At 52.1% G+C, this 25,174-nt stretch overlaps 2 protein-coding genes across 2 annotated transcripts in view; both read left to right on the forward strand.

Annotated features, from left to right (window-relative positions):
- Positions 1-196: 196 nt before the first annotated feature.
- Scly (selenocysteine lyase) lies at positions 197-18,034 on the forward strand. Its single transcript, XM_051154356.1, has 12 exons — positions 197-361; positions 2,423-2,535; positions 5,639-5,739; positions 8,109-8,289; positions 9,941-10,068; positions 10,268-10,432; positions 11,397-11,503; positions 13,595-13,631; positions 15,183-15,266; positions 15,874-15,973; positions 16,752-16,827; positions 17,633-18,034. Exons 1-12 carry the CDS (start codon positions 309-311, stop codon positions 17,790-17,792), a joined length of 1,305 nt encoding a protein of 434 aa, XP_051010313.1. The 5' UTR covers positions 197-308; the 3' UTR covers positions 17,793-18,034.
- Positions 18,035-20,250: 2,216 nt separating this feature from the next.
- Espnl (espin like) overlaps positions 20,251-25,174 on the forward strand; it is a 24,386-nt gene continuing 19,462 nt past the window's right edge. The window contains exons 1-3 of the mRNA XM_051153737.1: positions 20,251-20,544; positions 21,632-21,822; positions 23,184-23,370. Coding sequence (XP_051009694.1) covers positions 20,251-20,544; positions 21,632-21,822; positions 23,184-23,370 — 672 coding nt within the window. The remainder of the gene's footprint in view (positions 20,545-21,631; positions 21,823-23,183; positions 23,371-25,174) is intronic.

Genomic DNA, 25,174 nt, shown 5'->3' on the forward strand with positions numbered 1-25,174 from the left:
GTGGGCTATCGGGCACCGTGGCAATAGCAGAAGCACTCGGGTCACACGCCCAGAGTGGCGCGCGCTTTGCGGAGGCCGGTTGGACAAGACCTACTGCACGGTGGCCGCTGTAAGACAGTTCCCAGCTCCACCCACAGACACATGACCCCACATAGCCAATCAGCCAGTTAGGGGCGGAGGCAGGGTCCCCATGCGGCTCTCAGATTGGCCGGAGCAAGGCGCGCAGCCAATAAGGATACCGGGGGGACTCTGCCCTGTCGGAGACTTTGGGGTGCTTGGGCTTGAGGTGACCTGCCAGCGATCTAGTGATGGAGGCAACGCGGAAGGACACGCGGGTCCGTGCGGAGAGCCCGCCCAACAGGTGAGCTCCCTCCGGGGAACCAGCAAGGCCTGAGGACACCTGGGAGACCTCAGGGAGGGACTGGAAAGGCAGGCTGAAGCAGAGGGTAGAAAGGGGCCCCGGGTGACAGCTGTGCCCAGAGTGGCCTCATTGCCCTCCCAGGTGTCGGGCTCCTTCCCAGGGCATGGGGTCTTGAAGGCTGGAGCAGGTAGCCGAATCGCAAAAATATCTAAAGGAATCACGGCTGCTTAGAGAATAGGGAGAGCAGCGTGGGCTTGTAACAGGGGAGGCTCTTGGGGATGGTCTATAAGAGCCTTTTGGCTGCTTCGAGGTGAAAAGTGCACCTTGGAGAGGAAGCCCTAAGCGCACCTGGACGGTTGAAGAGGCATATGGGCTCCTACTGTCCACAGTGGCGCGGGGCCTCCTCCCCTGGCGCTCAAAGAGCAGGGGTGGTGTGCCGTCCCTTGTTCAGTCTTTTCAACCCAGAAAGAAATGTGTCATACCAGAAGCCTCCTTTCCCTCCCCTTCGCATCTTTTTTTTCTTTCTCTTTTCTGTTTTTCTCTCCCCTCCCCCACACCGGCCCCACAAGGGTCTCCCTAATTAGTCCAGGCTTCTCCGGCCTCCTCCTGCTGGGATTACAGGCTTACCCTCTCATTTATTTGTTCTCATCTTCGGTACCAATGCCTAGGATGTAAAATTTTGAGTCTCGCTGGACGTCGTAGAGTGTGCCTTATAACGCCAGCAGTGGAGGATTTTGAATTGGAAGCCAGCCTGGATTACACAGTGAAAACCTACAGGCCTCAGTTTGAGCCTTCACTAGACATTCATTAAGCAGTTTCACCTTCTCCAGCAAGTAACAGAGTCATCTGTCCGTTACTGCTAAAATGCAAACCATAAAATATCTCAGGCTAGCTATAGATGCCAAAGCCACCGTCACTAGGCAGACCCATGGGTGTGCAGCCCTGTGGATTACTTCCTATAGGGCTTCCCTATAGGAAGGCACAGGCTTGAGGCAAAGTCTTTGCAGTAACAGTAAATTCATTAAATCCAGCCCCAGGGTAGTCGTATGCAGGGTCAGGTGATTCTGTAGGGCGGAAAGCAAAGATAAAAGATGAAAGCGCAGGCCTGCTCTATTGTGCTCTTTGGCTTAATGGGCATAGTTAGGCACTATGTTTGGGTTCAGTGGTATATTGGCTCGCGGCGTGCTGTTTAGATTTAAAATCAAGTGAAATAATTACTATTTTCAGACCTGATTGCCTACCACAGAGATTTCTGGAGGTCGGTGACCCTACTGAGAACACAGGTAGATAACTCTTCTCAGTAGGGATCTTGGGGGCTTTGCACTCTGTGTCACCCCACCCTGTGAGTGAAGCCCCTGCTGTGTGGCAGCCTTGTTAGGGCTCAGAGGACAAAGCCTGCTTGTTCCAGGAGCGACTCATCTCCTGCTCGCTAGCACGTGGTGGCTCTTGAGTCAGGTGACGGATGAGGCTACTGTGGAAGACAGGGAGAGAGGGAGGGAAGAGTGGACCGTGAGTGCCCCCAGGGCCAAGTTGAGGGCTACAGTTTCAAAAAGAACAGCAGAGCCTCACCCAGGCAGATACTCTGACTTGAAAAGTTTAGGTGGGGGTGGGGAAAGAAAACAAAATGCAAGCCTGCCCTTGGGAGGGGCCTACCTGGTCAAAGCCAAGGAGGGAAGAGCCACAGGACATGGAAACCTGCTCCTAGAAGCCACTCCAGGAGCAAGGACAGGAGCTGATGGCTAGAAGCCATCAGGAAATTCCCCAGGGCCGAGGGGGTGGGGTGGGGGTGATGGTCCTGAATAAGGCTGCAGACCTGCTCTCCAGCAGTCAGTTAACCCCGTGCTAAGGGAGATTGTGACCACCTCATGTGGGGCAGATACTGGGTGCCTGGAAACCATGGTGCCTCCCATCAAGAGGGAGAAAAAAACATGGAGAGATGAAGCCTGATGCTGCACCTGGGCCTTCCCTCTGCAGGCAGAGGACCCTAGCTGTGAGTCCCCCAGAGGACCACAGCCTCCACCCTGCCTCCCTTCCCATGACAGGCTGTTCTCCTTCTTCCAGGAAGATCTACATGGACTACAACGCCACCACGCCTCTGGAGCCCGCAGTCATCCAAGCTGTGACAGAGGCCATGAGGGAAGCGTGGGGCAACCCCAGCAGCTCATATGTGGCAGGTAATTCTAGAAGACTCCATGACAGTAAAGGGAGCCAGGGGCCTCTAAGAGAAAGTGTATACTAGCCTGGCTTGGTGGCACATGCCTTTAACCCCAACACTCAAAGACAGACTGTCTCTATGAGCTCAAGGCCAGTGTGGTCTATAAAGTGAATTCCAGGACAGCCAGGGCTATACACAGAAAAACCCTGTCTCAAAACAAAAGAGGGATGGAGGGAGGGGGGAAGGAGGGGGAGAGTGAGAGAAAGTGAGAGGGGGGTCAGAAAATAAAGTGTATGCTTATATGAGGTGGCTTTGTTTGGGATTGAGGTAGACTTCCTTTTTTCTTTCAACTTTAAAGAACATATTCTTCCCATATATAGAGGGAACATTATTATGAAATCCAGTTACTACAATGAATGGCTACATTGCTTAACAGAATTCCCAAAAGTTTTATTAGAGCACACTTTTAAAAATACAAAGCAAAATAATTCCATTTTAATCTTTAAGCATTGTGTCACCAAAGTCTAAATAGCATCTCTGTAGGTCAGGTTATAATAATCTACCTGATCTGTTACTTAAAGTCTTCTGTCCTTATATGATATTCTAGCTAGGAACCTTACATCTGACATTTTTTTTTCACATTCATTAATTCACATGTGCATTGTGGATCACACACGAGGATGTCAAATGACAACTTGTATGAGTTGGGTTTTTTATTCCCAAGATAAAACACATCTTGAGCAGTCATTTTTAGAATTTTTTTTAATTACAAGTCGCTGGTAGTGTCTGGAGTCCTGCTGTCACCCTGATGGCTATAACCTTGCAGGCTATAACCTGTCACCCTTACCCCCGCACTCCCACCCCTGTGAAGAAGACCTCCCTGAGATCTGTTTATAAGCCTGTGCCTATTAATCGCCTTTTACGAGACTCGCGGTCTACCCCATGCATTTTGGTAACGTGCCTTCAGCCATCAAATCTATGTACTTATGTTGCCCTTTTTCAACAAGTTAAGCTGCAGGACTGAAGAGGCCTCAGTGGACAAAGCACTCGCTCTGCAATCGTGAAGATCTGGGAGTTCCAATCCACAGAGCCTGCGCAAAAGCCAGGCAAGCTTGACAGCATGTCTGTAATCCCAGCGCTCATGAGGCAGAGACAGGGGACGCCCCAGGACAAGCTGACTAGCTAGAGCAGTGAGTCTGCAGGCTCCAAACCCTGCCTCAGGTTCAGCATGAGACCCTGAGTTAAAATGGAGAGCACCAAGAAGGAGTCTTTATTTAACCTCTGGTTTCCACACGCACGTGCACCCAAACATGCAAACATACATGCACAGCAGAGCATATGCATGTGAACACACATGCACAACACAGCAAATACACATGTACATGCATGCAAAATGAAGTAAAATAAATTTGAAAAATAAAGAGTTAAAAAAAGCGAAGTTTGAATTTGTTGCTTGGGTTATATAATTATATATAGCGATATATATATTACATATACACACACATATTTGTTTTGTTTTTTGAGACAAGGTTTCTCTGTGTAAACCTTGCTGTCCTGGAACTCACTCTGTAAACTAGTGAACTTGATCCATCTGCCTCTGCCTTCCGAGTGCTGTGATTAAGGGCATATGTCACCACCATCCCGCTTATAACTGTATTTTTATTTCTTTCCAGTTTGCCTTGGTAATACAGAGTTTTAAATGTGAATTTTTGGGTGATAATTTGTTTCTCAGCAGCAGCTAGTGTATCAGCAGGTGGCAGGGCCCTGCCCCCTGCCCTGAGCTGTGTATTAGGTGACTAAGCTGTTTACTAGGAACTGAGGGGTAGTTAGAGGGCTTATGGTGACCCACGCTAACTGACTGTCACACAGGTGGTCCAGCCCGGGGTCTTACTAGCACCTATGTCTCTCTTAAAGGGGTAGGGTGGGTTTTATACCAGTTGCTTATTTAAAAACTCTGCAGCAACTTAGTGACACAAATGCTAGTCACTCATTAGCTTGTCTGTTGGCTCATTTCTGGACATTGCCTGTTGTCTCCAGGAGTACAGTCAAACCTCTGATAGGGTACACTGGAGAAGGCCAGGAAGATTAAGGTGTCAGGGGACCTGGGCAAGCAGTGAGGAAACCATTTCGGCTGCTTTCTGTGGATATTGAGTCAAAATGCCAAAAAAGGGAAAGAAAAGTGAAAGCATTCATGGCAGATTTTTGTTTCTTTGTTTTCAAGATATGATCTCTCTCTGCAGCCCTGGCTGGCCTGGAACTCACTCTGTAGCCCAGGCTGGCCTTGAACTCACAGAGATCCACTTGCCTCTACCTCCCAAGTGCTGGCATTAAAGGCGTGTGCCACGACAGATGTTTCACAGTATTCGATTTTAAAATCTAGAGCGGCTTGCACGGAGGCTCTGCGCAAAGCGTTTGCGCCTTCAGGTGCATCACAGCCTTGCTGGAACAGCCAACAACAGCCGGAAGTGAGCTAAGGATGGTGGAAGGGTTCTGACCAAACGATTGTACAGCACTTGAACACTGGCAGGGACGCAGCATCCAGTTTAGGGAGCACTGGTGTGTTGGCAGAGAGGCCCCATGGTGCCACCTTTCTCTGACACACTGTCCAGTGGAACTAGGTGGCAGCTAGGGCACCCTACTGAAGGCAGATGCCCTCAATCTTCCTCCTGTGTCTCCCAAGGCCGACCTGCAGTGTGAGGGAAGGCACTGACTGACTTGGGGGTGTGTGATGTCTCTCGTGTTGTTTTGTGCCTCCTCCTCTTGTCCTGTGTTGAATGAGGTGGGCAGAAAGCTACAACTCCCGCCCCACCCGACTCCCGATCCCCAGCATCCAGTCTCAAAGCAAAGCTGTCCTTGGGGAGCTCAAAGAATCCCTCACCCCGAACCAGAAAGTCCTCACTTGAGACCCTTAGGTCCTGGAGGTGGGCACTGACTTGCTAAGTGTTGCTGTGGCCCCTTTGCAGAGATCCTGACAAGTGGTAGGAAACTGTACTTGTCCAGGGTGGGTGTGTCTCCTTCTAGAATCACCCCAGTTCTAGGCTCCTCTGCGTGTAGTTGGACATGGAATTGATAGTAATGGACTTGTTTGTTTTTTGTTTTTTTTTTTTTTTAATCTCTTTAAGGTAAGAAGGCCAAGGACATTATAAACACAGCTCGGGCGAACCTGGCCAAGATGATTCGGGGAAAGCCTCAGGACATCATCTTCACTTCCGGGGGCACCGAGGTAAAGCCACTGACTGAGCTATAAAGCACTGTTGAGTACAGGAGGAATTTGCTCTTGACGGTGTCATTTTAGAGTCAGTAGTGCTCTGGCTTCCTCCCTTGTACTCTGGGACCCTCCTGTGGTGTCCTGCTAAGTTATTCATATCACTGAGGTTGAGGTTTCATTCGTCCCAAAGGAACTCATTTTTAAGTTGATCAGCTGTACTTAGAAAGAAACCTAAAAAGAAGATACTGCAAGGCCCCAGGGGCAGTTGTTGGCTGTGGATCACAGCATGCTTCAGCCATAGCAGCTTTTAAATTAAAAGTGAACTGGAGCTTTCTAAGAAGGGCCGTGGGTCCTGCTTGCAGACTGGAGGACTTGGGTTCCTTTCAAGCTTTACCTGTTGGCTCAGTGCAACCTCTGTCAAAAAAAAAAAAAAAAAAAAAAAAAGTCAGTGAACTCTCACAAAGTAACTTACATGGAAACTAAGTGTCAGAGCTTTCTGGAAGATTAAGAACCCAACTAGAAGGCTGGATATTCCCAAGCCAAGCCTGTAGAGCTCTGGTAACTAGGCCCACAGTTTTGACAAGGACAGACAGTTGGTCAGAAATGGTGTGCCCATGCAGACCCTGCCACATGACTAGGTGGCCACAAATCTTGCCTGCTCAGGACAAGTCTGGGCAGCTGTTGACACAGTAGTAGGCCATGAGATTGTCACATGACTGACTGGGCAATGTTGCAGGACTAAAGATCACACTCAGGGAGGCAGAGGCAGGTAGATCTCTGTGGGTTGAAGGCCAGCCTGGTCTACAAAGTGAGTCCAGGACAGCCAAGGCTATACAGAGAAACCCTGTCTCAAAAAAGCCAAAAGAAAGAAAGAAAGAAGGAAAACATTTAGCTGCTGCCTGGGCTCCTCTGCAGTGTCTGACAATGAAGGGTTCCTCAACAAAAACTTGGATAGCATTTACCTTAAAGGAGAAAGTTTGCTTGGGCAACTGAGGCAGGAGGATCACAAATTTAAGCCAAAACAAACCAGGAAAGCACAGAATTCTGTTACAACAGAAATAACTAGTAAAATTTGAATTATCAAAGAACAAGGTGAGGAGAGTGAAAGAGCCATGGGAAAAATGGTTTATCTCACAGAGGTGACGATGACAACCCTCGGGGAGGGGGACGGTAGGGGACTCACAGTTACTCAAGAGCAGATAAAGCAGTAAGCGCAGGAGTCAGAGGCTTGAGCTCCCTGCAGCACAAGGGAAGCCCTGGGGCTCTCACTCTGGCAGACATTCAGGGCCTCGAGTGACCAGTGCTGAAGGAACCCTCCTGCCACCAGCAGCCAGCACACACCGGGGCCTCTGTGCCAAGGCTCCTGCCACCAGCAGCCAGCACACACCAGAGCCTCTGTGCCAAGGCTCCTGCCACCAGCAGCCAACACACACCAGGGGCCTCTGTGCCAAGGCTCCTGCCACCAGCAGCCAGCACACACCGGGGACCTCTGTGCCAAGTGTTCACAGAGCATGCTGCCGTCACAAGTGGAAGTTAGAAATTTTCTGTGGGACATTAACCCACTGAGGTCAAATACTACATGCCCTGTCATCCAGCCATTCCACGTGTAGGTGAACAACCCAGGGAAACTGAGACAGTGTACCAAGACTCCTCTGGTTGAGAAAACATTCTTGGCAGTGGTGTTCACGGTTAGCCCAAATCTGGGGTGGACCCAAACCTTCAGAGCTCGAGCGCATAAATGCTAATCACTGGGAATAATATACTCCAAGGCTGGACAGGCGAGTCATAGGCTTCCATGAGAAAAGAAAGCCTAAAGGAGGCCCAGTGGGAGTGCCAGGCCCCTGGAGTCACTGCAGATCACTAGAAGTTACACACACACACACACACACACACACATACACACACACACACACACACACACACACACACACACACACACACACACACGTCCTGCTGCCAAGCAGAGTCTCCTGGCCAAGATCTGGGGCCACAGACTGTAGAATGACCTGAGCTAGGAAGGCAGGGGTGTATTTTAATTTTAATTTGATTTTTAGTTTTTACACTTTTTTCTTTCATCTTAGGTGTGTGTGTGTGTGTGTGTGTGTGTGTGTGTGTGTGTGTGTGTGTGTGTCCTCCAGCTTGTGTTCCTCCAACCAAGAGTTGAATACTCTTTCCTGACAGGTTTATGTTATATGAAAGTTCCTGCTCATAAACAAAACAGGCACACTTAGAGTTTGGAAACTTTCCTGTGTGTGTGTGTGTGGAGGGGGGTCCATTCCTTGGCCTTTTCTTTTTTGAAGTGTTAGGCACAGAAGAGAGGAACGAATCCATCTGTAGCTACTGGCAGCTTTGGTGAAGGCTCTCTCTCTCTTGTGTCTCTGCAGTCGAATAATTTAGTAATCCACTCTATGGTGAGATGCTTCCGTGAGCAGCTGGCCCTGAAGGCTCATGCGGCTGACCAGCACAGCCCTGAGGAGGGGACCAGGCCCCATTTTATTACCTGCACAGTGGAACATGACTCCATCCGGCTGCCCCTGGAGCACCTAACGGAAGAACAAACAGCAGGTCAGTCGGTGTCTGTGGGGACCAGCCTGCACCTCAGTGAGGGGGACAGAGAAGCAACTCAGGGCGTCTTATAAGAATGCCACATACGTTTGACACAGGCCAACAACGTTTTGATGAAGTTTAATTGCCTTTCAGGTTTTTGTTTGTCTGTTTTCATTTTTTGTCTTGTGTCGTATCTGAAAAGACATCGCCCTAGCCCAGGTCATGAAGATTTAGTCCTGTGTCAGCGCCTAGGAGGTTTTCAGCTTTAGTTCTTTAGTTCAGTCTGTGGTGTACTGTGGTCTAGGAGCAAGAATCCATTTCTCCTTGTATGAGATTGACTTTATCTTATTTTTTTGAAAACTATATTTTATGTACAGCAATGCCATCAACATGTTAAATAACACCGCAGTAGAACAATTGGTATAGTTTTAGCTAACCTCTTGTGTCCAGTCTTGGTGTCATTGAGTCCATGTTGCTTAGAGATGGGTGGTGGCCATGAACGGTGACAGCCATAAGTCCTGCTCAGACATCTCATAGCGTGTCCCTCTAGTGTGATGGAACCTGGCCCAGGAATTCTCATCTTTGGTTCACAGAGTTCCAGGGGACAAGAGCTATAGCACACCATACAGGGCTTCCCTCCAAACCTCAAGGCCAAGCCTGCCCTGTGAGGGAACCTGGAAGCCGACTCAGATGGGAGAGCCTAAGGGGAAGGCAGCGCCAGCTTCCGGGAACTGTCTTCAGATGGATTCCTTCAGTCGGGCTTGTCTGATGACTATGTGGCCCATGTGCACTGGCCTGCTGTCCACCCATCTTTTTGCCACACTTCACGGGATTAGTTTTTCTGGTGTTAGTGCTCTTTTAGATAATTTTTCTTTCTTTCTTTCTTTTTTTTTAAAGATTGATTTATTTATTTTGTGTGTATGAGGGTTCTGTCTGCATGTACACCTGCAGGCCAGAAGAGGGCATCAGATCACATTATATAGATGGTTGTGAGCCACCATGTGAGTGCTGGGAATTGAACTCGGGACCTCTGGAAGAGCACACAGTGGTCTTAACCACTGAGCCATCTCTCCAGCCCCCTAAATAAAATTTCAAAACACAAGTGAATCTTCTTACAAATTCACATAATTCCAGCTACAAGAAATTTAATGGCTGTGCTATGTAGAAGGGCAGAACATACCAAAAAAGACTTTCTTCTTTCTTTCTTTTGTTTTTGTTTTGTTTTGTTTTTCGAGACAGGGTTTCTCTGTGTAGCCTTGGCTGTCCTAGACTCGCTTTGTAGACCAGGCTGGCCTCGAACTCACAGCAATCCACCTGCCTCTGCCTCCCAAGTGCTGGGATTAGAGGTGTGCGCCACCAGGCCCAGCCTTCTTTTTCTTTTCTTTTGGAAGAGGAGCATAGTTGCTCTCATATCTTGCACACAGCCATGGCCATGCACAAATCCACCCCAAAATGCAAAGGCCAGAGAGGTCTTCTCACACTGACTGTCTTGGTTCCAATTTCTCTAGTGAGTGTCTGTCTGCCAATGGAATAGCCAGCTGCTGGACTTCGCCAACTGTGGGCCTTTCTCCTAATGTTTCTGAATTTTGACGATATGTTCCTCTTTTTAAAAAATATATAAGTATCGAGTCTTCGCATGGTATCCTTAGTATATATGTTTGTATCTCAGAGGTCACGTTTGTCCCAGTGTCGAAGGTGACCGGGCAGGCAGAGGTTGAGGATGTCCTGGCGGCTGTCCGCCCTACCACGTGCCTCGTGACCATCATGCTGGCCAACAATGAGACCGGCGTCATCATGGTGAGCCGGCCTTTCTCTTTTCAAGGAGGCCCGGGGGAAGAAGGTGCTTGACTTGGGCATTTCCGCATGTCTCCACTTCTTCTTTTCCTGTCCTTGACTCTGTGGCTTTGCTCTGCCCTCTGCAGCTCAAGTCATTCAGTCCGTCCCCATCAAATCAGAACCGCACATTCATTCAGCTGCTTGCCTCTCCCCACTTCAGCCTGTTTCTGAGATCAGTCGGCGTATTAAGGCCCTGAACCAGAGCCGTGCCACCTCCGGACTGCCCCAAGTCTTTGTGCACACGGATGCTGCCCAGGCACTGGGGAAGAGGCGGGTGGATGTAGAGGACCTAGGTGTGGACTTCCTGACCATCGTGGGGCACAAGGTACATGTGCAAGGGCCACCTTTCCTCCTCACTGACTTAACAGCCATGGCAGAGCAGAGTCCTCAGCACTGCTGTTCGTTACTGATGAGGTCACTGTTGTTGTCCAGTGAGCTCCGGGTGCCTGTCAGGGAGCAGGTGCCAAGATGCTGTGACAGCAACTCAGGAAGGGCTTTGTCCTCGGGAGCTTTCAGTTGCATATGTAGGACGGGACCAGTAACAGCTAGGATGATATCCGACAAACCATGACACAGATAGCAGGGCACCCCAACCCGCATGGAGCAGCACAGTGGGCTCTGTGGAGAATGGGTGGCAGTGGGCTTGGTACACAGCGAGCCCTGGTTACAGGAGAAACTTATCTGCTCACCTGGAAGACCACACCAGCATAGATGAGGTGGGTCCCGGAAACTGTTGCTTCCTCTAACTTCGTTGAATCATGACTTCTCAGCAGGAAGGTCTGGTCTCAGCGACTCCTCGAGGTGCAGTATAGATACAAGGTCACAGCAAAGACCACCCCCCACCCCCACCCCCGAGCTTCTGTTTGACAAGGACCAGATGTTTTGTGCTCCATTTTGCAGCATAGTCCTTAGCTGGCCTGAGCATGACCCTTAACCCTTAGCCTCATATCACTGGAAGGCATAGAGTACCATAGAGGACCAGCCCTTGGCCACTTCCGGTTCCAGCCCTTTCCTTTACAATCTGCTGTACCCCGTGTAGAGCTCTCCCGATATAGGGCTGGAACAGGAGTCCCTCACCTGCCTGTCCTCAAGCTGGGGTCCCACCCTGCCCCTGGGGTCTCTTGTGACTCTCATACACCAAAGTGGTAGCAGAAAGACAGCCCAGGCCACAAGAAAAAAGCAGGACCACACACGCTTCCCAGAGCACTTTGTGCCTCTAGCTCTCAGACACAAATGGAACAGGTCCCCAGGCAGTTCCCAGTGAGTAAACAGCTGGCTTTTCCTTCCAGTTCTACGGTCCCAGGATTGGTGCTTTGTATGTACGAGGGGTGGGTAAACGTACCCCCCTGTATCCCATGCTGTTTGGAGGCGGACAAGAGCGGAATTTCAGGCCAGGGTAAGGTTGGGAGTGCACGAGCTTCTGCCGGGCTGGCCATGCCACTGTCAGTGGAGCCAGTGACATTTTGCCGTCTCTCTGTCTCTCAGAAGCACAGTCCACACTGCCCCAATCAGAATCCGGCCTGCTGACTGGTTTCTACCATGGGGCTCAGAGCTACAGACTCTTGGGGTGACTCAGAGCACATAACAGGAGGTCCCCTTCCTCATAAATGCCTTGGAGTATTGGGTTCCCTGTGGCTGCAGGGCTCCACTGTTCTCTTCAGTGGGGGCTCAGCAGGCACAGAAGGTGCCCCATTTTCCTTTGTGAAAGCCCCAGATCTCTATTACATACATGGTGCTTTAGCCCCAAATTAGTGCTTCTAGAGGGGTGGGTACAGAAACAGTGGTGGCTCCTTGACATGAGTTCTACACCCCAAACCAGCCATCTGGAAACTGCTCCATTTAAAGCCTGCAGGCAGGCCAGCCAATCAGGAAGAAGAAACATTAGGCAACGCATCCTCATAGACAGTGGGGTGCCCCATACCAGGAGTGACCAAATAGACACCCAGGCTTCCACCCAGAGGCCCCACCATGGTGTCAGTAGAAATCATAAAGAGACCCCGGAGTCACCGCGCGTCAGTTACAGGACACATCCTCTTTGGATATCAAGGAAGCACAGCCCAAGTGAGGGCCGTGGTCCATGCTTCCCACCGGCAGCCCTGGGATGTAGGCGCTTTCCTGCAGAACAGAGTCAGAGTGAGCCAGGAAGAGCACAAAGGCTAACCAAGATGCAAAGTCTCACAACACATGAAAATGGCCAGGTTTCAGGCCAAGGACTAGAAATGGCTTTAAGCAAATGAAAAGAGATTGTCAACGTATGTCAATCCCAAGAGAACAAAGATGAGACAGCAGACACCATGAAATGCTGCAGCAAGGAATCTTGGGCACCCTTGAAATGAGTGAACCAGACGGAAAGCACCATGTTAAGGTCCAAGTGGACTTATTTTTTTTTTCTTTTTTTGGTTTTTGGAGACAGAGTTTCTCTATGTAGCCTTGGCTGTCCTGGACTTGCTTTGTAGACCAGGCTGGCCTTGAACTCACAAAGATCCGCCTGCCTCTGCCTCCCGAGTGCTGAGATTACAGGCGTGCGCCATCACCATCCGGCTTCAAGTGTACACTATATAACTAAAAACTGCAGCAACCCGAGCGTCAGCATGGATGGGCTGACCAGCAGGATAGCAAAACAAAGGAAAGAAACTCGAACTGAAAGAGAGAGAGGAGAGAGAGAGAGAGAGAGAGAGAGAGAGAGAGAGAGAGAGAGAGAGAGAGGAATAAGACCGCAGGAAATAGAAAACCATCAAAGCATCAAGGACCTCTGAGGCCATCAAAACTCATGTGACACATGTGTCATTGAACTCCCTATAGGAGAGAAGGCAGAGAACAAGGTCACCTGAAAAAATATGGGTGGCACTCAGGTAGCTGAGGCAGGTGAATCTCTGTGAGTCCTGTCCCCAACACTTGTGTAAAATCTGCACATGGCAGCTCTTCTCTCTCCCTAGTGTTACGTTGCATGGTGTTGGGTAGATCCCGGGGGCTGTCTGACTAGCTCCTATCAAATCAGCCATCTTCAGGTCCAGTGAGACCCTGTCAGGTGGAGGGTGACCAAGGAAGACACTTAGTTCAACTCCTGGTCTCCACATGTGCACACGCAGTGCATTTGTATGCACTCATGTGCACACATAGGCGTATATAATATATAACAGTGGCTTTGTGACCAGCTTTACTACAAAAGGGCTGGCTGCCTCCTGGGGAAATATGTTCAGTGACAGATCTGATGCCATCTAGATTGTCCTTGTTTCATTTCTGCTCTAAAATACCCTGACCAAAAAACAAAAACAAAACCAAAACAACAACAACAACAACAAACCCTCAGGGAAGAAAGGCTTTATTTAAACTCATAGTTGCTGGTGACAGTCCATCACAGCAGGGAAATCAAGACTCCAGGAGCAGCGGGCCAGGCCACACCCATCATCATGAGTACAGAGCACAGAATGCATGCATATTTACTGTTCTGACAAGCTTATACTACACCATGCCTTGTCTCCTGCAGGACGGAGAACACACCCATGATCGCCGGCCTTGGAAAGGTAAGCTTCATGACCTCGGGCAGGAATTTTGGCCCCATGAGGGCACTGATTAAGGAGAGCCTGCAGTTTCCTTGCTGAGGCCAGAGAGCTAGCTCCAGGTGTGGCACACTCAACATCATTTCAGTGCTTGGGAGGGAGAGGCGGGAGGATGAGAAGTTCATCTCAGGTTCTCTGTGGTAGGAGTTCAAGGGACCTTTGTTCTCTGTGGTAGGGTGAGTTGTTCCTGATGACCCAGTGGGAAGACAGAACTGACTCCAGAAACTTGTCCTCTGACTTCTACATGCACCATGTCATTTGCATTTTCATGCACATGTGCGTGCGTGCATGTGCATACACCCACGCATGCACACACTCTCTAATAGAATAGTTTAAAGGGCAAAGTCTTTGAGTCTCTTCTAGAATGAGAGGTGGCAATGCTGCCCTTACTGCCGGCAGTCAGGCCTGTGGTCCCCTGCTGAGCTGTGGGGTGTGAGGCACCCAGGTCAGGTGTGGGACTGTTGGCCTGTCCCCTCTGGAGCCTGAGCTCTGCAACTGCTTCAGGAACTGGGCTGTGCAAGGATGGGCACGTTACATCCACAGGAGGGAAGCAGAGAAAGAGAAGGACACTGGTGTTCACTTTCTTCTTTTTGTTTAGTCCTGGACCTCGGCCTGTGGGATGCTGCTGCCCACTTCTGGGTGGATCTGCCCTCTGAGGTTCAGCCTCTCTGGAAGTACCCTCACAGGCATGCACACCCATGGTGTGTTACTATGGCGATTCTAACACCAGTCCAGTTGGCAATGAGAGATAACCATCATCCTTGGGGTCCCAAACCATCCAGGTCCCTCTGCTTCCTCTGTTGCCCTGAGGAGTCTCCCACCTTCCAGGTCTCCACTCACAAGGCTGGGAGACCCCTCGGGACTTCAGTCCTCATCTGTGGATCTGAGGCAGCAGGTAGGGCTGTCTCTTCTTCCTCCAGGGTGCCCAGGTGTCTCTTGTCCATTTTCATTGCCCACAGTGCTGGACAAGGCAGTCCTTTTCTTTGGCTGGGCATCTGCCATGGTTTCTGTGGACCTGTTGTACAGCAATTAGCATGACCCTTACATGTCACAGCAGGTCATCTCGGTTCTTACTGGATCTAATTACATATACACTAGGCACTCACGTTCTTATTCTACCTTCCTGGGGCCTGCGCACGCCATCTTCACCAGGGTAGGCAGCTGTCCAGGAGACATACTGCCTTCTTGCAGGAAAAAACACCTAATCCTTGGACCCTCGGAGACCTGGGGACCTGTGTGGTCCCTTCTTAGCAGTAAGCCTGCTGTCCTAGTTTTGTCTTTTTATGGAATGACACTCCTTAGGGACTAAGATTTTCTCAGGGCTTATTTGCTGTGCTGTCTGTGATGCCTGGAGCCTGCAGGGAGCACCTGGTGACCCCGATGAGCACGTGGGGCAGCTTGGCAGAGCTTGTTCACACACCTTGCAGGGCCACTGCCTAGAAAGGCTATTTACAAATGTCTGGTCTTTCAACTCGAGGATTGTTTTCTCACCCTGTCACATGTCTGTGTCCCCAGGCCGCCGAGCTGGTGAGTGAAAACTGTGAGGCTTATGAGGCCCACATGAGAGACATCCGAGATTACCTAGAGGAAAGACTGGAGGTGAGAGGGGCCATGTGGGAGGTGAGGGGGGGCCATGTGGGAGGTGAGGGGGGGCCATGTGGGAGGTGAGGGGGGGCCATGTGGGAGATGAGGGGGACCATGTGGGAGATGAGGGGGGCCATGTGGGAGATGAGGGGAGCCATGTGGGAGGTGAGGGGGCCATGTAGGAGGCATCCTAGTGTGGAAGAGTGTAGGCAGCTTGGATGGTGCCAGACACTATCTCCCTGTGAATGAAACTTAGTCCAGTGTCTTGGGGAGCAGAGTAGGTCCTGGGGGAAAGAGGGGACTGGGGCCGGAAGTTAGCTGGCACCAGAAATCCCAAAAAGGGACCCTGGGCCAAATCAGAACAATCTTTTCTCACAGATATATGGTTATGTGTGAAGGGTGAACATGTTCAGTGCATTCACTTGTTGTAGCTTTGGGGTCCACAGTCTTCCCCAGAGCTGTTATGTCAAGATAAACACATGTTGAGATTCTGTTTCCAAGAGTCTAGATATCAAACAGGTGATGGGAGAGGGTGACTTTGAAGTGATGACTGTTGTGTGTGTGTGTGTGTGTGTGTGTGTGTGTGTGTGTGTGTGTGTGTGTGTGTGTGCTTTGTTTTTAGGCTGAATTTGGTAAGAGACTCCATCTGAACAGTCGGTTTCCAGGGGTGGAGAGGCTTCCAAACACCTGCAACTTTTCCATCCAGGGGTCCCAGCTTCAAGGTGATTACCGATCTCACCCTGGTCCCCGTAAGTTGGAGACTCACGGGTTCAGGTCTGAGCTGCGACCTGCCTCTGCCCTCCAGTGCTGCCAGCACAACGCAGCTGATGTTATCAACAGAAAGCTCTCCGGGGTGAATGGTTAGGTCAGCCAGGACTGAGAGCAGACTGTGCCCAGGCCAACCCATCTTAGAAAAGGAAGAAAATCAGTCCAGGCCAGACAAGCTTGACTGCTTCTGCTAAGCATCGCATGAGAATGCCTCATGCAGTTCCCTGAGAGCCTCAGCCCAGGGCCCCAGACCTGGTGGCCCAGAGAATGCTTGAGCCACATCTGCAGGTGGCTTTTGTCACCCCTCGTCTTCCTGGATCATAGAGAAGCCCGCTGTCCTGACGGGACACGATGGAAACAGAAGATGAAACAGATGCTTGAAGACAGGAAACAGATTTGCTCACTCTTCCCCGAGAGAGCGCGGTGGAGGAAGCTAGTCTCCTGCCCCTCCCCCTTTCCAGGGGGCAGTGTGCCTGTGATGACCTGTGTTGATTTAAGCTGTCAGAACCCCAGTATCCTTGAGGAGGCTGGTAAGAATGCCACTTTCAAAGTCAGTCTTAGGAGGCAGACAAGGCAGACATTTCTGTAGCTGGAAGAAAAAGGAAGTAGTTTTCCCGGGGTCCCACTTGCCTTGGGACTCAGTGGGTGGTGGCAGGGAACCAGACCCGGAAGGCTGGGAGGGGTCGGAGATGGCCCAAGTCCCACATCTAGGGACATATGCTCTCTTCACAGGGTACATGGTACTTGCACAGTGCCGGACACTGCTGGCCAGCGTGGGAGCCTCATGCCACTCAGATCATGAAGACCGGTGGGTATTCTTAGCTGCACCCACCTCTCAGGGGAAGGTGGGTGGTGGTGACTCGGGGCCTAGCCCCTGAGCTGCAGGCTCGTGGCAGGGGAGAAGGGAACAGGTATGAGTGCCTGCGGATGGGAGTGGGGCTGGGTGAGTAGGCTCGGCTCTGGGACAGCAGTCAGCAATCAGCAGCAGATCCAGAGCTGGTGGGATGGCACAGTGGGCATGGGAGGGAGGAATGCAGAGGGTCCCTGTGCCAGCCAGAGGGTCCCTGTGCCAGCCAGCACAGGGCAAGGCTCTCAGGGATCAGTGGCTCACAAAAGAGAGACGGGATTTATGGAGGATGGATAATGCCTAGAGTTCAGCATCTGGTGGCCAAGGCTCCCTTAGGAGCAGGAAGAGTGAGGCCAGCCGGGGCAAGTGGGAGGTACAGATGGGAAGGGCGCACTGGGTGGCATTGCTCAAAGAACATTCAACATGACCCCGGTACGGGAGAGGCCCAGAAGCCAGGGCTCAGTGCCGAGCTGAACATAGACTGTGGGTGCCTGGGAGGGAAGTGTTAGGAAGCTGTGTGGCTCCTCATATAAAGCACAAATGGGCACCAGGGAGAATGGGAGAATTTCAGTGGGGTCTTACCTATGAGTAGGCCTGAAGCAATGTTTGGGCCAGGGAGTTTGGGGCCAGGGGTACTCCAAGAGGTGACAGCAGGCTAGGTAGGTAAGCACTGAGTGGACACAGCACATCCTGCACTTGAGGATCTGGCTGAGAGGTGGGGATACAAAAGAGAGAAGCAGCAGCTGACATTGTCGCTCCTCGGCAGGCCATCCCCAGTGCTGCTGAGCTGTGGTATCCCTGTGGACGTGGCCCGGAACGCGCTCCGGCTCAGTGTGGGCCGCAGTACCACCAGGGCTGAAGTGGACCTCGTTGTGCAGGACCTGAAGCAGGCCGTGGCCCGGCTAGAGGGCCAGGTCTTGGGCTAGCGGCCACTCTTTCCCTCAGTGGCCCGCTGGACTCAGGCCACTCGATCCATAGGAAACCCCTGGCCCCTAAGCTATCCCTCCTCAAGAGCTGCACTGAGGTGACTGTCTTACTCTGGGGTACAGAGTGAAGAGGGCTGCCCGCCACACAGAATCCCACTTCAGCCCCCATCCTTACAGGCTCAGGACAACACTGCCACATAGGAACTCCCCCTGCCCCTTCTGCCAAGGGCTAGGTGGAAATGGAAATGTCCCGCGAATCAGGCAGCCAGTCAGGAATGCCTCATCCCACAAGTTACTTTGGCCATGAGAGAAAATCCAAGTCTTTGTCCCTTGTCACTTAGCTGCTGTTGTGAAAATAGGAAACTTGGTTTTGTCTCCATGACCTCCCATGTGCACCTGTGAACTCCCCACCCCTCAATACAGCTCTCTCTCCCTCCTCTGGCCTTGGCTTGCCCCTGCCCTCCTGCCTCCCTGGCCTGGTGGTTCCCAGGCCTCATGCCTTGTTCCTGGAGGTCACAGGTCACCTTGCCACATGTCTTCTCCCGCCCTTCTACTCAGGGATTCAACTCCAGCGCGGCTGGCGGGAACCTGGAGCCTGAGCTCAATCTTTGCCAAAGTAGGAAATTTGATCATTTCTCTTCCTCAGCTTTAATTTTATTTGCAAAGGTTCCTGTCATCTTGCGGACGCGTGGCACACATCGCACCAGTATTTATATAGGAATATCTTCCTGAAGAATGCCTTTAGTGTGTGGGTCTATGGTCCAAAGGATGATGCAACCTGCGGAAACAGTTGTCAGGAATGTAATAAACAGCTGGGCCTGGTGGCGCACGCCTTTAATCCCAGCACTCGGGAAGCAGAGGCAGGCGGATTGCTGTGAGTTTGAGGCCAGCCTGGTCTACAAAGCAAGTCGAGGATAGCCAAGGCTAACACAGAGAAACCCTGTCTCAAAAAAAACAAAAAAATAGGAAAAAAGAAAAAGAAAATAGTAATAAACTAATAAAAGATGTCTGCACTGCTGGGATGCCTTGGTGGTGGTACGTTTTCTGTCTTGCTGCTCACAAGGCTGATGTCTGCCTGCCTGCCTGCCTGAACTGAGGAGGAGGTTTCTGATGTATCACTATGAAATGACACTGCAACCCAAGGGCTTTGAAGGGGCTTCTGGTACGCTGAGAGAGATCCCCTCTGGGCACCAGGGTGGGGCCATGCTAGTCCTGACTTCCCCAGCCAAGGACCATGGATGGTCCAGACTCCCAAGAATGCTGTGGCTGGAGCGGGCAATGTGGGGCCGTGAGGTCATCACCTCACCTTAGAGACCCAGCAGCCACTGGAAGCTCAAGCCCAGCTGAGAGCAGCCAAGTGTTGTGGAAGGTAGGTGTGGTTTGTATGCACGCCTGTTTGTGTTTTAATCCCAGGTGTGCGATATGGGGGCTGCTCCAGTTTGTCCACAGCTGATAGTTTGCCTCCTGAGATGGGGAATGATCTTTGTCAGCTGGGAATTACCTCTTGTGGGGGCATGGTCTTTGTCAGTGGGCATGAAAGCCAGACCCATGGAGAGACTGGAGGCTGTTATCCTCTGCTGCTCCTGGTGCTGTAAATGCAGTTGGAGATCTCCTGAAACTGCTTGGACTTACCCAAGGAACTGGACGACCCTGAACAACAGAAAGCAGCTAAGGAAAACTATGCCCCTCTCTCCGCTAACCTCCTTTCTCCCCTACCTGGTGTTGGGGTGTTGGAAGGAATTGGGGTGGAAAAGGGAGAAAGAAATAAGGAACCCAAAATTTAAAAAAAAAAAAAAAAGATTTTAAAAGTACACCAATAGCCAAGGACTAGGTTTCAGATACAAACCAGCCAGGCAGACACAACGGAGCACACTAATAATCCCAGCACTTGAGAGGGGTCTCTGTTCTCTGTGAGTTCCAGATCACCACTTAGTGAGAGACACTAAGTTACACACAGAGACAGAGAGAGTCCCCTGTGGGCCTCCAGTGATGGTATTTGGACCTTAAGGGGTGTCATAGTCTACTCCTCAAGGAGAATTGAGAAATCTCCTGGGTGGCCAGCTAGTCTCTCACTGAACTATTTCCTGGGACAGGTTTCCAAGCCTGTGCTGACTGTAGCTGTAAACATGGTACTGGAGACCCATCCCAGGCCAGGAGCCCTGCCGAGATGTCCTCTTATGTCACTCTGCAGATGGTAGGGTGCCAGCTGCTGAGCGGCATCTGCTGGCCTGACTTGCATGCCCCTTCCTCCAGGGCCAGCACTCTCGAGGCTTGGAAGCTCCAGGCACCCAGCCCAAGTTGATTGGGCCAGTCCCCAGGGCCTGCCCCTCTGTTGCTGCCTCCCATCTGCCCCGGGAGCTGCTTATCAGGTAACCAGAGCCCTCCGCAGCGTCCACGCCTGAAACAGGAAGCCCGGCTGGGCCTGTATACAAGCCGCCACTGAGCATTGGACTTAAGGATGGAGGAGCAGCAGGCACTGGTGGCCTCCAAGGACGGGGATGTGGCCACCTTGGAGCGGCTGTTTGAGGCGGGTGCCCTGAAGCCGGGCATCACTGATGACTTGGGGGCTGGCCTGGTGCATCATGCCACCCGGGCTGGTCATCTGGACTGTGTCAAGTTCCTGGTACAGAGGGCCAAGCTGCCCGGCAACCAGCAGGCACACAATGGGGCCACGCCAGTGCATGATGCAGCGGCCACTGGCAACCTGGCAGAGCTGTGCTGGCTGGTCCGTGACGGGGGCTGCGGGCTGCAGGTAAGCTACACTAGGGTAGCTCTATGGCTGCAGTCTGAATCCTTGGAAAGTCCCAGAGCTCTGTCTCAGTCAAAGATGTGTGCCTTTGCCTCTCCTCCCAACCACTCCTTCCTCTTATCCCCGCCCCCCAAAAGACAGCACAAAGCCCTTGAACACCAAGGCCACACACTGGTCACCCTCATATGTATCCAGTGCTGGCACAGAAAAGCCTCTGGATTTTTCTACCCCTCCCCCAGCAAGGAGCACCAGGGCTGCCAGTGATGGCCTTGGCTACGTTAGGGATCCCATCTGTGATCAGACCTGATCAACAAAACCTGTTCCCCAAAGGGTCAAGAAATGGATTTGGGCACTCAGGGTCTTGGTGTCCTGGGGACACAGGCTGTGACAGCTGTGCTAGCGAGAATGTTCTTAAGTCTGGTGACCACCCTGCTAGAACGTTTCTATCAGACCCCGCCAGCCTCCTCCTTGCTTGTGCTTGCAGGCCTAGACCTGCTTTCTTGCAGGCGAGGGACTGAGAGCCACCTTACCGCACCCCGCACCCAGCAGGCAGCGGTGCGCTCTAGCTGCCACATGCATGCGTTGAGCTGGCTCTTCCAATGACCCTGAGGGCAGAGGGCAGGCACTGGCCCATTTCCAGATTCACACTGGATCATGGCACCCTCAGGGAATGCCCAGGTCTGCCGGATGCTTGGTACCTTCTGGAGAAATGCCTTGGGGGCCAGCCTGGGTAGGGATGAGAGGCAGAGGTCTAGAGGCTGGTGTCCTGGAACACCTGTGGTGGGAGTCATGCTAACAAAAGCCTTTCTGAGCATGTGTAGTGACTCAATTGATCAGGAAGGCGGGCAGCTGGGGTGGGCTGGGGTGGGCTCCCAGAAACCTAGCCCGGCTTCCTTCTCAGTCAGGGTGTTCCTTCAAACTCAGTGGGGGATGGAGGAAGCAGGGAAGGAGCCAGTTGCTGACATTAGAGGGTCCTCTAAGAGACTAACAGGCAGCTGTTTCTGGCCATGCAGGTGTTGCCCAGCCAGGCTGCACTTGGAGCCTGCATTGGCACCTGCATAGGCTCAGTGTCCTGCTTGTGCCCTGGTAGGACCAAGATGCCTCAGGTGTCTCCCCGTTGCACCTGGCAGCCCGGTTTGGACACCCAGCACTGGTGGAGTGGTTGCTACATGAGGGTCATGCAGCCACACTGGAGACGCTGGAGGGGGCCTTGCCGCTGCACCATGCTGCTGTCAGTGGTGACCTGACCTGTCTGAAACTCCTGACAGCTGCCCACAGCAGGTGAGAGCCCCGAACCTTGTCTATAGTGACTGGCCACTGAGGGAGGCTGCACAGAGAGGAGGCAAAAGATGTGCTGGTGGCCTGTGAGGCAGGCCCTGTGATTCTAGAAGCAAAGGATACTCAGGGGCAGTCAGCATGGGTACAGGCTCTATCTGCATGGGGCATAAGTACAGCATTGCACAGGTTCGGGGGCAGGGGGCTGCAAGAACTGCACCCAAATGGTGCTTGGGAAAAACAGCTGCCTTCAGTCATGCTAGCTGGGTTCATCCTCCACACTGGGAGCCGCTTGACGGGACCAGCCTCATCAAAGCCAAGACCTTGTGCCCCACCCTCTAGGGTTTGTGGATGAGTGAAGTTAAGACCAGCCCCACTGAAGCAGGCAGCCTTCAGTGTTCTCTTCCCTCCTTCGTTGTGTTCTGGTCTCAGCCTTGTGCAAAGCTCACCTTTCTAGAACAAAGGTGGGCAAGGGGCCTTTGTAAGAAAAGAGACCCAAACCCCTGCCCCTTGAGTAAATCATTCAGCTCTCAGCCTCAGTTTCCCCTTCTGCCAGCTGAAGCTTGTAATAGCCTCCCGGTGGCAGAGTAGAGGTGTCCCTCTGGCATGGATCCAGAGACACTGAGTGGATTGCAGGGTAATTTGAAAACGTCATCACTCCCCTGCCTCATGAGTGGCACCCTGCTCAAGGGCCCCAGAGCTGAGGATATAGAACAAAGTCATATACGCTTGGGCCAGGAGCAGGTAAGAGCTCAGCCTTACCACTAAAGGAGGCCACCTTCTCCCAGCCCCAGCGAGCACAGCGCTGGGCAAAGCAAAGACCCTGCCCAATGGATACAGAGTCGTGTCTGCCCAGAGATGTTCTGTGGCAGCAGCTGCCACTCCCAGCCATAGTGGCGCAGAGGCAGAAAGGGTCCTTAGGAGTTAGGGGTCAATTCTGTGTCTCTACAGGGGTGACTAAGAATGCAGAATCAGTCAAGATTGTAACCGTCGCCCATCTAAATGACTGACATGAGTAAGCATGACCCAGGCAAGGAAAGAGGGAAAGAAAAGATACTGGTTTCAGGGGCATGGTGCACAGAGCCCATTGAGGCAGAAGCTGAGAACTAGGGAATTAGAGAAATTCAGACTATATGGTCAGGGGTCAAGGGCAAGTCTGTGTCACCCAAGGATGATGTCAGTTTGGGGGTAAGGCACTGGCCTTTTGGTCACTGGGAAGCAAGAACTCATCCAGGCCCAAGAGCAGCCTGCAGAGAAAAAACAAAAACAAAAACAAACAACAACAAAAAGAAATTCAAGTGCTGCCCCCACTCATCCTCCCTGGGGCAGTTCTGAGTGTAGGCCTCATGAGCCTCCCTCCATTGCAGTGGTGTGAACCAACGGACACGCAGCGGTGCCTCTCCACTCTACCTGGCCTGCCAAGAGGGCCACCTGCATCTGGCACAGTTCCTGGTCAAAGACTGTGGGGCCGACGTGCGCCTACGAGCCCTGGATGGCATGAGCTCGCTGCATGCTGCCGCTGCCCGTGGCCACTACTCCCTGGTTGTCTGGCTGGTAAGGGGGGCACTGTGAGCAATAAGGCATCTGGAAAGGCCAGACCCTAGAGCCAGCTGGCCCTAGAAGGGAGCTCTCAGGCACTGGGGTCACACGCGGCACCTGGAGTGTCAGGTGGACTTCAAACCTCTGCAGTGCCCACAGGACTGTAGGAGACATGGCAGCCCTGAGGCTTCTCAGGGCTTCTTCTCAGGAGTTGGGTGCTTCTCTGGAGATCACTCAGTGTTGATGGTTTCCAGGTGCCAACACCTGGCTTGAGCTACTCAGCTGCATTTAAGCCCTGCTACCCCTGAGCTCTGGACCAGCCCCTCACCTTTCCCACAAAGGAAACTCAAACCCCAGAGTAGTTAGAGTTGGGCCAGGGTGGGGTGTGAGGAGCTTCTTACCCTCACAACAGGAAACCAGCTGTGGGTACTTCACAGGTCCACTAGAGATTCCATAGTGACTGTGAGATGGGAAGGTCCCCAGGGAGGAAGAGGCGGCAGAGGAGGAAGAAGAGCTATGGGTGGGCAGGAAGTAGCTTTCTGTGAACTGTGGTGGGGGTCAGGACTCAAGGCGGTTTCCCAGGATGGGACATATCACATTCAAAGGCAGGGAAGCCCGTCCCCTGGGCCTGGGATAGTGTGACAAAAACAGAGAGAGCCCTAGGCAGACAGGGGCTCTATCCTAGGGACTCCTAGGAGGCATGGAAGACATTAAGCCGAAATCTGTCTGCAGGATAGAATGTCATTCTGAGGGATGGAGGGAGGGAGGGATGGGGCGTCCCCTTCCTGCTCCCCTTCGGCTCTCTCTTCAGCCTCCTCTCAGGATCTTTGTACATGCTGCACCTTGCTGAGATCCCTGGGGGTCCCTGGGACCATATGGCTGGCACCATAGCAGTTGTTTCTACCCACGCTCAGGAGGTTGGGATCTGTCCTCCTGCTAGACTCCCTGTGTCTGGCAGTTAGTGTAAGGAGACACACAAGGAACAAAGTTCCCCTTACACCTAACCTCCCAGGGGGTCCCAGAGACTATGTCACCTACTTTCAACTTTCCTTGCAACAACTGCCCAACCACTGGCATCAACTGCATGTGCCGCCTCAGTTTCCCCAGGAGAAAGCCTTGGCTCCAGGCTGCCCTGTTCCCCAACAGCTTTTGTCCTCAAGGCTCTGCCCATGACCTTGCTTGCGGATCTAACTCACTCACGCTAGACCATGACCGTTGCCTGTGCTGTGCCCCAGGTCTGAACCTGGATATGATGAGCCAGTGGGATGTGATTGGAGAAGTGGCCACAGTGGTGGCATGTGTCAGGGCACAGGTGACTTATCTATGGAGACCCTTGGATTGTGCTAAGGTGGGGCACACTCTGTTCTGAGAAAGAAGTGGCCACAGGACCACAGGGCCAGGAAGACCATTCTTATTTGGGAAATCTCCAAATCTCCCCCTGCTCTGTCCCTTGGGGCCACAGTCACTGTGCTCTTCCGGTTAGCTCAGTGTAGTGACTCCTTTCCACAGCAGGAGGACCTCTCCTTTATGGAAAACATTGACGCTATTGCCAGCAATGGAAAGAGTTGGAAGCCACAGTCCTTAGCCCTGCCCTGAGGAGACAGAATCTTCCAGCAGACCCCTCAGAACAAAGTCAAAGGCAATTCCAGACGTCCACGTTTCAGCAGGCAAGCCTGTTGGAAAGCGGGCATGGCTTTTGACTGAGCAGCCTGAGAGGCCCTGTAGCTGGGTGTTATGGAGCCCACACCATGGTGCCCTTACAAGGCAGATGAGGCCAGAGACAAAGGCAGGCCTCAAGGTACTCTGAAACAGGACAGGC

This window comes from Acomys russatus, chromosome 12 (assembly GCF_903995435.1).
Source record: "Acomys russatus chromosome 12, mAcoRus1.1, whole genome shotgun sequence".
Classification (NCBI taxonomy): Eukaryota; Metazoa; Chordata; class Mammalia; order Rodentia; family Muridae; genus Acomys; species Acomys russatus.